This window comes from Maylandia zebra, linkage group LG11 (assembly GCF_041146795.1).
Source record: "Maylandia zebra isolate NMK-2024a linkage group LG11, Mzebra_GT3a, whole genome shotgun sequence".
NCBI classification, from domain to species: domain Eukaryota; kingdom Metazoa; phylum Chordata; class Actinopteri; order Cichliformes; family Cichlidae; genus Maylandia; species Maylandia zebra.
Genome location: NC_135177.1, coordinates 23546585 through 23563657, shown reverse-complemented (window position 1 = coordinate 23563657; position 17073 = coordinate 23546585). Strand labels below are relative to the sequence as shown.

The window sequence follows — 17073 nt, the reverse complement described above, 5'->3', positions numbered from 1 at the left end:
AGGTTCTTCTTGCCTTGCTCTGGGTTTTGTGATACTGCATCATTTAACAAGCGTTCAACTTCTAGAGCAGGGATGTCAAACTCATTGTACATCATGGGCCGGACCAGTGAAACACCCCTTTCTGTCAGTGTGAAGAAGTTTAACTATGCCTTTAATCGCTATCTTGATATAAGAAAAAGAAGTGCACTTTCAACAACGTGTCTCAATTCTTCTACGTGATAAAGAAATGAAGCTGCAATAAATGAAAGAAATCGGTCAGCATGACTCTTTGTGCTAAAATTGTCAGAAATAGATGTGTAAAATTACTGAAAAAGTTCTAGTAGCTCATTTCCCACTGTCCTGTAATTATAAAACAGTTGTTGTTGTTGTTTTTTACTGTGGATCCAATGTAAAAAACAAAAAACAAAACAGACATTTCTTTAGTAAGTGGAAAAGTGTAAACTTTTCTGTCACTTAAATGTTTATCTATTAGTGTTTTATGAATAGCCAAGGGGAAGGAAAAGTTGTAAAACTTATGAAAGCACAGTTAAAAATCCAAAATGTGTATCCTTCTTCACAACTGGACTCTTTTCTGGGAAGATTCTGGCCCCCGGGCCTTATTTTGGACACCCCTGTTCTAGACCGTCTGAGAAAGCACCTCACTACACTTCAAAACCACCACAAAATAATCACGTGTGGCTACAAACATCTTACAGAAGAGCCTCCTATGTCTGCTGGTACAGGGAATCCATCCCAGAGAGAGATGCTGAAGTCTGTTTATCCGTAGTTTATTAACAGAAAATTAATCTGCAACTATTAAAATCTATAAATCATGTTAATTATTACTGAAAAAAAATCTGCATCATTATGTGAGGATTTTATGTTCCCTGCCTGAGAGCAAGCTGAATGTGTTGAAAACTCTGGAACTGCAATGAAAAATTATAACAAATTTTTAATCGTCATTTGTCGGCATTTCATAGACACAGGGATCACTCAGAGACTCATCAACACACAGAAAGAGCTCAACGTTATATTTTTTAGTTTTTCACATTATTTCAGATATTCTAAAAACTTTGTACTAATGCTGTCACAAATGCCTGCCAAACAAGCTGCAATAATAAAATGTTAAATTAAATGTTGCCTTTAATGGTGTGTGCCGCTGTTCGTTAAGCAGCAAGTAAAAATGCAATTAATACTTAGTTGTGACTTTTTCCAGATAGACATTTACAGCTACAAAGCTTTTAAAATCTTTCTAATCATTCTTTAAAGTTATGTGTCACTCCTGATTTGTATCGTTCACAAACACTCGTCTCATCATCGTCATACATTCCTTACATGAGTGTAACTTTGTCATCTGTGCTGCACCAGCCATAGACACACAGTGGAGGTCAGGGAAGCAGGAAGAGTGCATTAAAGTAGTGAACCAGACCCATGGCTGATACCGGGGTCAGTGCAGGACAGTGGCCAGTAGAGGGCATCAGCCGCCTGTATCATTGTTGGGTGGTTCCTCCTTCAAACCAGCATGCCTGCATCCTGAGGGCGTGTTGTTGACTGTGGTGTGCCTGTTGCAGAGTCTTCCTCCAAAGCAGAATGAGTCAGACCTTTCATTGATGTAATTTGTGCCAAAGCTTCATTTACAGTTTACTACAGACACCCTCGTGAGCAATTATATACAGCAAGTTAGAAATTTGTATCTTATACAAAGATGTAAAACAGTAAGTTGATTTCTCCTGACGATGTTTCATTGCATCATCAATTTCTGTGTTTTTTTTATTTTCACACGATATCCATACACAGTTTTCTCAATTCAGCATTACTTAACTTCTTTTTAAAACTATTTTTAATTCATGATATTGATCACTCTAACTTGACAGTGTGAGTTGTGAAACTGAATTGATGATTTACTAAATTCAGAGAAGACAATAGAATATTTAACTGCATTTGCCATTTGGTAAAAATGTACATAGTTCATGTATCGGCATAGTATATGTATGTTAAAAAAAAAAGCTATGTGCATTCTCTCTTTGTGAAGAGTGTTTTGCATTGTACATTTCCAAGTGCATACAAATTTCCTGCAGCACTGCAGTATCTCCGTATTATACCGCAGCCCCACGCTCTGTCTGCCTCACTCTCCCTCGCTGGTATCTCCTCTGTAACTCAGCTTAACCTTCTATGTCTTTCTAGGAATCACTTTTTCCTCCCATTTATTTCTCCCTTCTTCCATGTTTTGTCCTATTTGTTTCTCTCAGTCCACAGTTTTTGTTAAAGCTTCCCGCTCAATCTCCAAAACTGCCTTTGATCTCAGTTCATATTTGCTCCAAAACTAACATTTGAAAATATATTTGGTCTCCTTCCACTTCCTCTGACATGATCTGCAATTCAAGCTCAACATTTACTGTCATCACATATAAATGTACATGATTATGAAGAGTCTACTTTCCTTCCTGAAGCTCCTTATTCCTAACAGGGGGAAGCGCTCATGTGCACGTGTGTGTGATAATGAGGGGGAGGTACGGGTGATGGAGGCATGGCCATTGGAAGAGCCTGGCCCTGGGGATGTGAGGAGTGAGACCTGGGCAGGGTGTGTGTGGAGGGATAACCGGTAGGCTGTGGGGGCATCTGGTAGCTTCCTGCGGAAGAAGAGCCAGAAGGTGGGCTGCCTGGACCAACCGCTTGGAGGTTGCTTTTTGATGGGGCTGGCGGAGTCTGGTTAAGCTGGATGGAGATGTCGCTGGAGGCCTCAGAGGTGCTGCGTCCACGTTTTGGTGGGGGCCAGGAGGAGTCTGGTTGGAGGAACTGGCCGCTATAGTCGCTGCTCTCAGACAAGCGGGGGCGGTAGAGCGCAGGGTGGGGGCGGTACATCTCTTCTTCTGCATAACGTTTCATGAACAGATAGACTGACATCACACCGGCCCCCTAAAGAGATGAGCGAGATTAGATTATATGTGACAGTGCGTATTTTGTTCAGAGACAACATTTCAAAGAAACAGTAACGAGTAGGTGTGTGGGATGTGATTATAAATGACTAATAAAAGGAGACATGAAGAAGAATGTATAAAATAAATTTAAAGGTAAAACAATAGCCAACAAGGAGTCCGGAGAAAAGAAAAGATGAGGGAAAAATCAGAGGAGACAGTTAGTTTACACTGAATCAGCCACTGCAGCACATTAAGAGCAGGGCCACTGATGACAGGAGAGAGGAAGCTGCAGGACGGGGAGGAGGAAGGAGAGAAGGAAGGGATATGTGAAGATGAGGACTCACGTGAAACTGCACCATGCACGAATTCACACATGAGCACAGCTGTACGGAAACCCTGCTGTTCTGCATCATAACCACTAATACCTCACATTACCTTCAGAATACAGATCATCACACTCAGCAGGGAGTACCTGCACCATACAAACTGTGTTGCACGTGTGCAATCAGACACTCAAGCACACACTATAGCCCCTGTCAGACATCTCTCATATATTACAGCATCAGCTTCATGGTCACTTTTTCTTAATGCTGGCTTGTCAATTTTTAAGCAGCACAAGTTTGAACTACCTCCAGTCACATTACAGGAAAGCAGGCACAATATTACAACTTCACGTGTGTCTTCTGTTACTTTGTGAGCTGTTAAACTCCTAACATGGGGACATTTGGCATGATGCATTTTTGCTATTCTAAATCCACAAGAGACAAGAAAAGTCTTTCTCTTGAAGCCTGTGTGCCAGCGGTGTATCGCAGCTTTCTCTCAGCTGCAGAGATCCTGCTCTTAGTTACACTAGTGGAAACAACAACAAAGTGTTGATAGGACACTTTAAATTGTTGTGTTCAAAAGTGTTGTTATACTTCACAACAGTCAATACTGGCAATGTTTTTCGACAGATGTGAAGCAAACGTAATTGATTAGTGTAGGTGTGTTTCTAGGATATATATATTTTTAAGAGGAATGGCACAATAAGAAGGAGTCATAGAGACTATGGGAAAACATAAATGTCTTTCAAAAATAAGGATTGTGTTGAAAATTTGGTTAGAAGTGATCTTCAAGTCTGTTGTGTTCTGATACACTTTTTTCAATGCTCTTAATATTTTTCTATCTAACATTCACACTCTGATGGATGCATTTGGCCCAACGATAGTTGGCATGCAGATTGGAATTGAACCACCAACCTTCCAATTACTAGGTAACCTGCTTCACCACCTGAGCTACAGCCACCCAAATTTCTACAGTGCATTAGAGTACAAATCACTTTTAAACACATGTTCATAAAATGCTTTAATCAATGCAACTTAAGCACTTTATCTGCTTTATCCAGAATCTTAGAACTGTAGTAGCATGAGGAAACCAATGAAGAGACAGGGAGGACATGCAAACTCCACACAGGGAGTCCCCCGCCCACCACAAGATTCAAACCAACATCTGCTGTGAGGCTGACAGACCTAACCCCTGCACCAACAGCACAATATGTAATATAGACACAATATATTACTAACAACAGAACTGATAATGGTCGAGGTTTGGAAATAATCACTAACAGCTTCTTCTCTTCTGGGAATGCTTTCCACAAGGTTTAGGAGTGTGTTTACAGAAATTTTTGACAATTCTTTCAGAAGGGCATTTGTGACATCAGACACTAACGTTGGATGAGAAGGCCTCGCTCAAGTTTCCCTTCTAATTCATCCCAAAGATGTTCTGTCGGGTTAAGGTCAGGGCTAATCCACGTCTTTATGGACCTTCCTTTATGCACTGGTGCTCAGTCATGTTGGAACAGGACCGTTCCGAAAGTGTTCCCACAATGTTGGGAGCATGAAATTGTCTAAAATGTCTTTGTATGCTGAAGCATTAAGATTTCCTATCACTGGAAATAAGGGGCTGAGCCCAGACCTGAACAACAACCCCACACTAGAATCCCCCATAATCCCCTATACTCAAAAACTACTGGTCTCCTGGCAACTGCCAAACCCAGACTCGTCCATCAGATTGCCAGATGGAGAAGAGAAGATTCGTCACTCCAGAGAACACATCTCCACTGCTCTATAGTCCAGTGACAGCGTGCTTTACACCGCTGCACGTGACGCTTTACTTTGTGGTTGGTGATGTAAGGCTTGGATGCAGCTGGGTGTCCATAAAAACCCATTCCATGAAGCTCTCTATGCACTGTTCTCGAGCTAATCTAAAAGAATCAGCATCTGCTGACCCTGCTTTGTGATTTTACGTGGCTTATCACTTCATAGTTAAAATGCTGTCAGTCCCACTCATTTCCACTTTGTTATAAAACCACTAACAGCTGACCGTTAGCCACGAGGAAATTTCACGCTCGCACTTGTAAAGGTGGCATGGAAGTGGCCACAGGTGTACAAAGGAAAGAACACCTGAATTCATTGATTTGGATGGGTGAGTGAATACTTTTGGCAATATAGTGCTTTTGCACACTCTGATACTCTGAGGCAGACACCTAACACAGGAATGGGAATCTGGAGATGCCCCTGATGCAGTGGGAATATTTTAATGAAGCAGTGAGGAAAATATTGTATAAGCGAACCATGTCTGAATGACAAAATGCTGTGCTTTAACAAAAAGATGAAGCAGCTTCACGTTTTCATGTCTGAAAAGGGCCTCTCACTCTCTTTCCCAAATTTTCTAACTAGCACACACAGAGCCTCGACTGACCTCTTTGAGTAAGAAGGAAGAGGCAGCGAAGGCAAAGGACCAGCCGTAGTGGTAATTGAAGAACTGCTCAGGCTCTCTGGGACGGTTCATCACCTCGTCATTAATACTGGAGATGTAGAGCACCAGCCCCACCACCAGACTGAGGCCTGCACACAGCACATTAACAATGACACTGAGTGTAAGAAAGAAAGTCACATACAAAAGTGATCCAGACAGCCACACCAATGTGTGCAGAGTGAAAGAGAAAGATGGGGAGGGGCCAGGCCAGCTAATTAGCTTTCAAAATACTTACACTGATCGAGAAATGGAAAAGACACCAGAGAGACAGACGAGAAATTTCATATCAGTTATTCACAAAGACCTTTGAACATTTTTCCTTTTACAATGAAAACAGTCTTTTTAAAAAATAAGATTCTTTTTGCAAAAAATAAAATAAAAAGAAATAAAATAGAGCATACTGTCACTGTGGATTACTTTCAGCGGCAAATGATTTTAACATGCAGTTAACATGTAACTAGGTTCAGGATTCAAAAGCACTTTTGTGACAATTTGATTTAAAAAGGATATATCAGGATATATCAACGTAACCTGTCACACCACCTTTGTGTTTTTCCAGGTTTAACCATAACACCAGTGTTTCTATAACCAAGTGCTTAACACACCTTTAACCACCTCAAACATAATCCTGTAAAAAAGTTTCAAATCCTTTAGTTTTTATGATGTGAGGATTGCAACACATTACAAGGAAAGCCACATTCTTTTTAATATATGAGTGGATGAATGAACATGCTGGCATACTGTATGTCATTCATATCCTCATCAGGCAAATAAATAAATACATAATAATAAATCTTCATTATAAAAATGTCTTATTATGCTAGCACAACTTAATTAATAACTTAATTCACTAAGACAGACTGGCAGCATGTCAGGGTATGAAAGGTGGGAAAATGAATTACTGGGAGGAAAATTATAATTTAAGTATTATAAGGTTCTCTTATAATGACTGCTGTTTCTGATTAGGTGTATGTAAGGATATTTCTCTTTATTAAACAGTTAACAGTTACTTGCTATTTATCTTAAGGCAGAAGAAGAAGAAACCCTGAAAAAAACCCACTTAAAATGTAACAAAAGAAAGAGAATAATTCTGCTCCTCTAACATAGCATGCTAATTAAAGTCATGCAGTCAGAATTGATGCAGCATGCTGTGAAAACTTGAATATGTTATAGTGAAAAATTCAGTATATTCACTGTACTGGAAACAGAAGTGCCTTTCAAACGTGAACGGATGATCTGGAATCAGCCAGAAGCATCCCATACAACATTTAAACCTCTCTTGTCCAGGAACACTTACCTGCCCTCCACCTTACTTTGGCTATGTTAAAATTATGAGATGCAACATATGGCCAACATCACAGTATCAATATTCAAAGACAGCATCATGCTGTAAGCAGCGAATATGAATATTTCACCGCAACATTCAAGTGCACTACAGGGCTGTCAAGTGCTTATGCCCTCTACGTGAATGGCCTGGTTTCGTTGTTGACTTAAATTTGAAACGCGTGGGAAATGCAGAAACCGTGCTGCTGTCAATCCTGCAGCAGAAGTACATCTTTATCTGAGTTAATGCCTGAAAATCCAAAGGAACACACAGGCACGTGCACAGTCAGAGGCAGGAAAAGAAGAAGTGTTGAGTGTGAGACAAAGGGGAAGCAAACATGAAGGTAAATGGTGCAAGGAGGCGTGCAGCTCATCTGTGGTGTGTTTGTTGGGGGAAGAGATAAACAGAAAAAGAGAGGGAGGGAAAGCGAGTAACAGAGAGAGCGGGAGAGCCTCTAACCAAGATTAAACATCTGTGGCCCCATGCTGTTTTTTTATTTCCTGCGCTGAATACTGTTATGTTAACCAGAACAGGGTGCCATTGCACCCAGCCTGCCAATACAAACTACAATATTTACCAGACTACAGCGTCAGAGATGCCAGTGGAACATCCTTCCGCACACACCACTGCAGCAACAATGACTCAGAAATAATATCCTTTGAATGAAGGGGTGAGGAAAGGAATAGGAGGAAGGAGAGGGGCTGGGGAGGGAGGGTTGAGAGGGGTGTGTAGTAGGGAAGGCAGGAGGAAGGCACAGAGAGGCTTAGTGCAGCAGAGTATGTAAGCAATTTGATACACTTGCACCTTATTATCACCCTATTATCAAAATAAGGCATAAAGTAAAACACTGTGACACTCCAGCAGAGGCTATAAACATTATGTAACCTTCATTACATAACATTTATTACCTCGTATACTCTGAAATGGCATGTCGAAGTCATCATATCAGACTCTGCGTGATACTCCTCTGAGCTCTGCAGTCACGCTTCCTCCTCAAAAGTGCATGTTAGGAGAAAGAACCGCCAGAGAACACAAGCTCCAATGTGGCCACTGACGATCAGGCTGAGCACCAGAAACGGGAGCATTACCGCCATCTGCTGTTCAACAAGACCGGCTGCACTAATGAAGAAAATGCTGCTGAAAAACCTGCTTAAGCTGCTTAAGAAATATTCAAAGGTTTTTGCAATTTTTTTTAACACTCTTTTAAAAATATGCCACTAAAATATGGAGGAAGAGCTACTCCTAATTAACAAGTTAATAAAGTTTATACGAGACAAAGTCAAATGAAAAACCCAGCGGGAACATTCAAAGCAAATCCATTGACCTTTTCTATTGACACTCCCCACACCTGCATCACAGACCAGAAATAGAGCTGTGATGGAGTGTCTGCATGTGTGACACAGGACACACCAGGACGCTGTAATCAATCACAGAGTGAGGGAGCAGTAACAGCAGGACATGAGTAATGGGTCCCACCTGAGAGGATGAAGAAGATGCCGGACACAAAGGCCAGGATGGTGCGCTGAGGTCGGATGTGTCCGATGTTACTGATGACGAAGGCAGTGAAGACAAAGAGCAGCGACACCATCGGGAAGGGCGTGGCCGTACGCACCATCTCTGGAGGAAGGAGAGGTCACAGTGTTAAATGCACGTTTTAGGATGTGACCTTAAACTGGGGAGAGAGGAGATGATAATCTTGGCCTTAAAAGAGTTAAATTACATTATTTTTTTATGTCTTGCATGTTTCATAAGACTTATGTCTCATCCTAGATGAATTGAGCATGAATTGAATAAACTTTTTTTTTTTTTTACAATGGGGTCACGTCTACGAGGAAAGTCCTATAAAACTTGTAAAACACAAACATTTCTACTTGGAGACAACAGGAATTTGTCATTTCCCCCCCTCTAATTCCTTGTAATTTTCTTCTTTCTGACTTCTGACAACAACATATAAATAAATGGCATTACAGCAATTGCAGATATACAAAAATATAATCACTCACTCTCTACAACCCAGACAGACCACTGAGGTCACCAGGCTCAAATGTTTTACGTTTTCAGAGTCAGATCTCAGTCCACAAAGGGTGCTTTCAGTTAGTGTGGATACATTGTCTGTGCGTACATTCAAAAACAGACTCAAAACCTTTTTATTAACACAGTCCTACACTTAATACGTGCTATATAAATAAAATTTGTAGTGAAATATCTAATAGATTATGGAGTTAAATCACTGAATTTACTAATTCATTGGTAATCTACTGCAATCTGAAGGGTTTAACACAAAACATATTATACCTCATGCAAAGTCTTTACAATGAAAAAATAAAACCTTTGAATCACTGGATGAATAATTTTTCTAAATTCAACATCTTTGGATTTCTTTTTCTCAAACTTGTCAACTTACAGAACCTGCTGATGAATTTTAACACTGATGAACTGCTGCACTCAAACATCAGTACCCTCAAACAGTCAGCAGGGGGACACCGCTGCAGGCTCTCACACAGTAGATGAAGTGTAATGCCGCTGCTGTGTTTTACTCACTCAGGATGTTCGCAGTGTTTTCAGTGGTGATCTCTATATCGGGCTCGGTGAAATACTCTGACGCAACACATCTCCCATTTTCTGATCCTGTGAGCAACCACAAAAGGTGGAAAATGTTGGGGTTGGTCAAGGATCAAAGTCAGTGGTGCATGAAGAAACACACTAAAATCAAAAGAGCATGTGGGTCTCTGCAGTCCTGCTCACAGGTAACGATCATGTTTTGTGACAGCTATGATTCCAAAGGCCGGAAGGTTGCTAGCTGTCTTTTCTCTGATTTCTGCTCTCTCACTCTGTTGCTCTTTCTGTGTGTTTGTCACTGCGTGATGATCAAATATGAATTCAGTCATTCTTTGCATATATATATATATACATGTGCTGTATCTTCCTACCAGCCACAAAGCAAACTCTCCAGAGGCCTGAATGGAGCGCCATCTTCACCTCCTGGCTCTGGTTCTGCTGTAGGATGATTCCCTCCACCATTATGAGCCAATAGTCCGTGGACACAGCCACCCCGACCAGCAACAGTCCGCAGGCGCCGAACACTGTGGACAGGATGGTTAACGCACGGCTGCTACACGTACTCATCTGGAAGGCAGGATGAGAGAGGCACATCAAAACTGCAGACAGAAATATAGGTAGATATGGAAGGGCTCACTAAGGGGAGGTCATTAGAGACGGGAAACTCTGAGACAGACATGTGACACGCTCACATGGGGAAAAAGAGCTACAGGCTATCCTCCTGTCCTGCCTTGTTATTGCTAAAGAAGAGTTAGTGACACATTCACTGGCAACCAATCCTGTTTAAGGTTAGAGAGGAGCCAACAAAACGAATGATGAATTCACAAATAAAATTATGAAAGGACTAAAAAAAAAAAGCAGAAAAACAGATACACAGATTAGGAAGGAGAGTTGAGGTCTTACGTGACTCACACATGGTCTTTCTGTGACTTAATTCTGGTTGACCGGGAAAGACTTGAACATGCTGTCTGTATAGATTCAAGAGTTTCTGTGTCTGTGTAGCCTCTGCTTAATTTGGAACCTTGTTCAGTGTCATCAGCTTCATAAGTAATGGAGGCATGCGAAACACAGAGAAGGCTGATGCTTACTGTAATTTGTTATAGCTATATTGTGAGGTTTATTACAATAATGAAGATGACTTGTCAGCCTGAGAGTTTGAATATTTTCCTTTGATTTGTATTCACTGCAGTGTTTGCAAAAGTGGAGGACATCAGGCTGACGTTCCTTTCACTTTTCAAAATCTTATACTTGCCCCCCTTTGCTTTTCCTGCTAAAAATCTCTTTAAATCCAGATGAAGGAAGAGAAGAGAGAACAGCTTTCAGGTACTATGATGCACAACATGCCTAACGAGCTTAATGAGCCTAATGAGCAGACGTGAGTGTCTGCCAGACGGTCTTCACCCTGGTTTTTCCCTTACCTTATTAACACAGGTTTTTTGAGCTGCATAGTGTGTGGTGATCACCTGCAGACACTCCCACTAACTAATCATGGTGTTTGCATTTCTTTACACATTTCCCTATGTATGATCATATAATCTTTAAACATTCTTAACACTCCTTAGAAAAATATGTTTCTCTAGCTTTAGACGGCTAATTAGGTCCAACTGTCAACATTTGAAATCACTTAGATGCTGGAGATGTGTCTGGAATGACTTGCATTTATCAGCAGCTGCACACTTTTTTAGTTTGTGATTTTCACATTCTTGCAGTGTGTGCAGCAATTAAGATGAAATAAATAAAACCTGACAGTGTAATAGAAGCATTAAATAAGCACTGCAATCTGACATAAGCCACTAAAAACTACTTTAGTGTCCTAGTGCTTACTAAGGAAACATCATTTTTCAGGGCTGTGTTCATCGAAACTGTGGGCTATAGGTAGAATAAGTAATCCATCCATCCATCCATCCTCTTCTGCTTATCCAATTCAGTGTCGTGGGGCTGCCATTGTGGGAGAGGCAGGGTACACCCTGGACAGGTCACAGAAAACCATTCCACCTATTTATAATCACTAATTAACCCAACCCCACTAACTGCATGCTTTTGAACTGTGGAAGGAAGCCAGAGAGAACATGCGAACTCCACACAGAAAGGCCCTGGCCCAGATGGTGGATTTGAACCCAGTACCTTCTTGCTGTGAGGCAACAGTGCTAACCATTGCGCTCTAGAATTAAGTAGCCACTTTAAAATATAACCCTTAGCTTGCTTGAGACCAGAGTTGATTTTCACCACACCATGGATGGTTTTTCACCCTTACCATCCATCCATCCATTCGCTTCCGCTTATCCTTTTCAGGGTCGCAGGGGGTGCTGGAGCCAATCCCAGCTGTCATAGGGCGAGAGGCGGGGTACACCCTGACAGGTCGCCAGTCTGTCGCAGGGCCAACACACAGGGACAGACAACCATTCACACCTAGTGGCAATTTGGATTATCCAATGAACCTATCCCCACAAGCTGCATGTCTTTGGACGGTGGGAGGAAGCCGGAGTACCCGGAGGGAACCCACGCAGACACCGGGAGAACATACAAACTCCACACAGAAAGACCCCGGCCTGATGGTGGAATTGAACTCAGGACCTTCTTGCGGTGCGGCAACAGTGCTAACCACCGTGCCGCCGTGCTGCCCCTTTTTCACCCTTACACCATCTAATTTTGGTAAACATGTAGCAACTCATTTGGGTAGGTTCTCAGTCATCCAGGTCATGGCAATCTAAGGAGCTTGGAAAGAAAGCAAAAGAACTTCTTTAAACAACAACTCAAGCTTCAACCTCTTGTTCTTTCAGTAGAGGACGGGAGTGGAATCATCCATGTTCTTCAGCTGATGTAACACGTTGCTTTAAGGTTTGAAAAATGTGCGCTTGAGCCTTTCCTCAGCATATCACTGCTGCTCTGAGCTCTTATTTGAACTCACACTACACTGTTTCACGGTCATTAATAAAAATCTCCACAGTTTCTTGCATCACCCCTTGTAAATCCTGACCCCCTTTTTGCTGCACAGAAACTGCAAATCAATTATTCACACCTATTAAACATACGACAATACATCTGCATAAAATAATGACTTAAAAAAGTAACGCTCAGGGTTGCAAATTAATTTAACAGCGTGGGCCATTTATCGTGCACCTCCGACGGCTGTGACAACAGAAACTTTAATGTCAAATAATGACTAAAACATGAGAACCACTTTATTATTCTGCTCTCTCTTTGTATGACAAACCTTTGAGTCTTTGAGAAGTCTGGTTACAAAAAAAAGTAGTCTACTGGGGAACAAACTCTTAAAGATTAAGCCTGGTCTCGTCTTATCTGGACACCCATTGTGGGAGATGTGACCACTAAGTTCCCTCAGTTTCTATGCAGCAGCAGGGATGAATAGAGTTTCTTTTGTGCGCTAGGCACAATAATGATGTGTAAGAACAGAACTGGGTGATGGTAGAGGGTACACATTAGAGAAATAGTCTGAGAAATGACAAGTTTGGGCATCTGAAAGGATGAAAGAAGCAGATGAAGTAAGGATTGCATTACTAATGGGGCAGACAGAAGTGAGGAACCACAACCACAAAAAGTCCAGTCAGACAAACACATGAAAGATGGAAAGCCACTGAGATTAAAAGGAAAACTTACAAGATACATAAATGGGAAAGGATACAAATTGGCACTGTCATCTGCCACACAAGGGAACAACTGAGGATTTGCATGGGCTTAAGCTGTACATGAGTTTCCTGCTGCCCTGGTCTTAACTTTCCTTCTTTAACTGGGGGGTCTAAATCACACGGCAGGCCAATTTCAGCTCCCGCTGCCACAGTAACAGTCGACTGGTGCTGAAAAGTTTAAGTTAAAGAGTTCAAGGCAGGGTCACCGTGAACTCAAAAACAACTCCGTGAAATGACACAGCATGATTGGAGGGATAGACCGATGAGGTATAAAGATAAGATCAGAGGACACAGAGGAGTGGGCTCACGAAGAAATAATCACACTTCCCAACTTGTTGGAGGAAATGCCAGAGTGGTCAGAAACGAGTGTGAATCAAAGTGGAGTTGCAAAATTGCACAAACGAGTTGATGTGCCCGAGTTGCTCTCCTAGGCTTGTTCAGCACCACGGACAGCACCCTGTTTTCAGACTTGTTCAGCACCACGGACAGCACCCTGTTTTTGAGCACAACGTCATAGAAACACACTGAAATCCAAGAACAACAACAAAAATACGACCTGCTGGCTCGTAACAGATTGGGATTAAAAATTAAAAGCACTGATTTATTGTGCCAGAAATCTTCTAAAGGGCTGCTGTGGCTTTTGAAGAAATAAGCACTCAGACTTAAGATTGGGTTTGAGTTTGAAAAAAAGAGCAAAGGAGAAAAAAAATCAGTTTCCTGTTAGATTTGTGATAACAATCCCATTTTAGTGCTCTGACACAGCCCCTCAGCTCCTTCATCCTGAAAGCAATGAGCCAATTGAATTGGTTAGATAGGAGCCACAAGGGGGACAAAAGGTTTAATTCACTCCAATCTGTCACAATCTGCAGACTGACATCACCTGTAAGCCTCTCAGGAAAGAGACACCAAGAAAGAAAGAGGCAGTGATGGAAAAGAGGAGAGGATGTGAAAGAAACAACCCAGCTTAAATAAAACGAAAGCAAAAGCAGCAGAAAGAAGAGAAGATGGGGACGAACTACGTGTGGAGAGATCTTTTAAAGACAGGCACAGAAGGAGTGTATCGAGAAGATATAGGTTAACACGAGAAAAGACCTTGGCCCAAAAAATGGAAGGAGTACTCGACATGGACGCGCACGACGGGAGTGCGCGTACCCCGAATTAAAAGGTGTGCACTGGTTGTCAGCCCTGGAGAAATCAATGAAACCACTCATTAGGAAATAAAAGACTTCACGGGAACTAAACGTGGATACCATGACTCAGTAGAAGGTTTTGCTCGTGGTTTCTGCGCAGACACACTCTGACAATCCACTCGCATCATTTCTTTCTCTTTTTTTCACGGTGCAAAGCGGATAGATAAACACTGCCACTATACTCTCACGTACCCGCAAAAGAACACCCTAGTACTGAGTGAGGCAGTCACACGAGCATCTATACGGGTTTGTTTAGCCCCCCACCCCCGCAGCTGTCACACGCACTCACACGCGGAGTTTTGAGATGATAAACACAGAGCAGGGAACATGTGAGCGACTCACGTTGAAAAACCGGAATGGGTAAAATAAATAGAGCTGCTCAACGACTTAGCTGTCAGGTAAGAACATTTTTTGCCCCCCACCACCACCTCGCGTGCGCTCTCACTGGAGCACGAGCGGCTATCTTTACGCTAACACGACTTATGAATTCAGCTCTTTTCACAGCTGTCACACAGGCACGTACATTTTAAGTCGGGTTAAAAAGACGAAACAAAACGGGGAGTCATGATTATAATTTCTACGAAAAGACGCATAAATGCAGGTATTCAATGAGAGGGGGAAATACTCACCGTGCCACGAGAGTCGTGCGCACACGTCAGTAAGCCAAGAAACCTCACACCAGGGAGGCTTGCTGGGGTTTTGTCTCTCCTCTCACTCTCTTCTCTCCTTTTTCCCCTTTCCTTCTTACTCTCTCTCTCTCCCTGTCTTCTTCTCTCCTCTGTGTGTTTTCCCTTAAGCCCCCTTACCCATCCTCTAAAATTCCTCACTCTCTCTTTCACTCCGTCTGTCCCAGGCACTGCGGTGGATCGGTTCAGGAAGCTACTTTGGTTACCAAAGAGACATACTGTAGCGGGAGCAGGGGGGTAAAAGTGTCGAAGGGAGAGAGAGTGAGAGAGAAAGAGAGAGAGTATATGTGAGTATGTGTGTGTGAGAGAGAGAGGTGGAGTGGAGTGATGTCATATCGCACTTCACTGTATAAACTGTTGTATAGTAATACTCACTCATCCTTTTTAACATCAATTTTTCTGGATGTGTTGTCACATTTAAAGAAAATAATATAGGCTTTTTTTTTTAATACTTGCTTTTGTACTCACTCTTTAAAACTCTTTGAAACTGTCCCAGCAACCTTCACAGAAGCTGCCATGAGCATACAGTTTCTATAAATTACTTGATGTCACATCTTTTAAAATGATTTTAAGGGAATAAATAACGTCCATGTGGTAAACATTTGCAATAATTTTCTCACACGATGAACAGTAATATACAATATTATATATCACTATATAATAAATATAACGTTTTCCAGCCAAGAGAAGCTGAACGAAAAAAGTTGAGGACTCATTAGTGAGTATCTTTAGGGATGGAAAGGGTGAAAAACTCCAAATTTCACACATTTGCTGTGTGGAGTTTTGAAAATAAACACAAACGATAGATTACCTACCCTCAGTATCGCACAGTAGATAACTAATGACTGAATAAGGACTTTCATTCAACCCCACAGTACTGATGAATATCAGAAAAACGTGTAGTAACCTCTCCTTCACGTTCTCCTCCTGTCCCCTCCTTCTTTGTCTCCTGTGGTCTGTGTCCCTTACTCTATTTTTAGCTGGCTGGTGGAGGATTCATATATTTTTAGCAACGATATCAATAGTCTACAGCACACTCTGACCTCAGGGCACGAGCGAGAACGAGAGTGAGAGATTAAGGGGGGCGAGAATAAGAGACTGAGGCGCGATAGGAGCGACGAAGGATAGAGATAGAAGCAGAGGAGGCAGTGGCGAAGGAGGGGGATGATATCGTGTCAGAGTGACAGTGAATGATGGACTGCACATACAACTCCAACCACTGAGCGCTGGTGGTTCAGTTACACCAAGGCTGATGCTGTCAGTGCTAGAGAAAAGATTGTGATGGAAGTTAAGAATCAGCTTTAGATGTAAAAGAAACAGGCTGATGAGGAAAAGTGTCATTACGTGCTTTATTTTCTGTTTGACACTCTTCAGGTCTGCACTGCAGATTAGAAACATATCCCAGACAATTAAGAAGGTTTATCTGTCATTACAAACATATCTACCTCAGGTATATTCAGATTAAAGTCACTTTAACGTAAGCAAGTATGAACAATGGCTTTTTTAAAAATAAAGAAATAAATCAACACAAAGATCAAGAAGGTTTTTTTTCATTAAAATATGCTTTTATATGATATAGTCCACTCAAAATTATACTCCTACATATCCACTGCCTGAACACCATTAGCATAGAAAATACTGTATAAGTGTAAATCAGATCATAATACTGATGTAGAGGCCGGGAGAAGACAAGCTACACATATCAACAGCCAGCAACAGGAGTATTTCAAAGAGATACAAGCAACACAATAAATTTGGACAGGTGATTATTGAAGAATGATGTACAACGATGCAGTAAAGCATTTACAGTGCAGAACTGACAGAAAAGACAAACAGAGGGGAACAGAGATGAAGGGCAGATAGAGAAGGGAGGGAAGTAGACAGGGAGATGGGAAGTTGATGAGATTTTAATGTGAAGGTCAACTTGTTATAACTCAGATCTCCACAGGGATATTAGTCCCATCATGGTGATGC

The 17073-nt window shown here is 41.7% G+C and overlaps 1 protein-coding gene across 2 annotated transcripts; it reads right to left on the bottom strand.

Annotated features, from left to right (window-relative positions):
* Positions 1-950: 950 nt before the first annotated feature.
* On the bottom strand, positions 951-15306 carry cacng7b (calcium channel, voltage-dependent, gamma subunit 7b). Of its 2 annotated transcripts, XM_004550708.2 has the most exons (6): positions 15043-15306; positions 9948-10143; positions 9559-9645; positions 8494-8634; positions 5637-5782; positions 951-2895 (listed from the first exon to the last, which is right to left on the bottom strand). In XM_004550708.2, the coding sequence occupies exons 2-6, from the start codon at positions 10141-10143 to the stop codon at positions 2440-2442; spliced, it is 1026 nt and encodes a 341-aa protein (XP_004550765.1). In that variant the 5' UTR covers positions 15043-15306; the 3' UTR covers positions 951-2439. The 2 variants fall into 2 exon arrangements, with proteins under 2 accessions (XP_004550765.1, XP_076746159.1); XM_076890044.1 differs by lacking the exon at positions 15043-15306 and having other exon boundaries at positions 9948-13313.
* Between the last annotated feature and the right edge of the window lie 1767 nt (positions 15307-17073).

Excerpts from the sequence above, each read along its gene's own strand:
- cacng7b (XM_076890044.1), bottom strand. The coding sequence starts at position 10,170 with ATGTGCCTCTCTCATCCTGCCTTCCAGATGAGTACGTGTAGCAGCCGT. Across the intron at positions 9,646-9,947 it reads GAGAGTTTGCTTTGTGGCTG|GATCAGAAAATGGGAGATGT; the intron begins GTAGGAAGATAC and ends GGTTGCTCACAG. Across the intron at positions 8,635-9,558 it reads AAACACTGCGAACATCCTGA|AGATGGTGCGTACGGCCACG; the intron begins GTGAGTAAAACA and ends TCCTTCCTCCAG.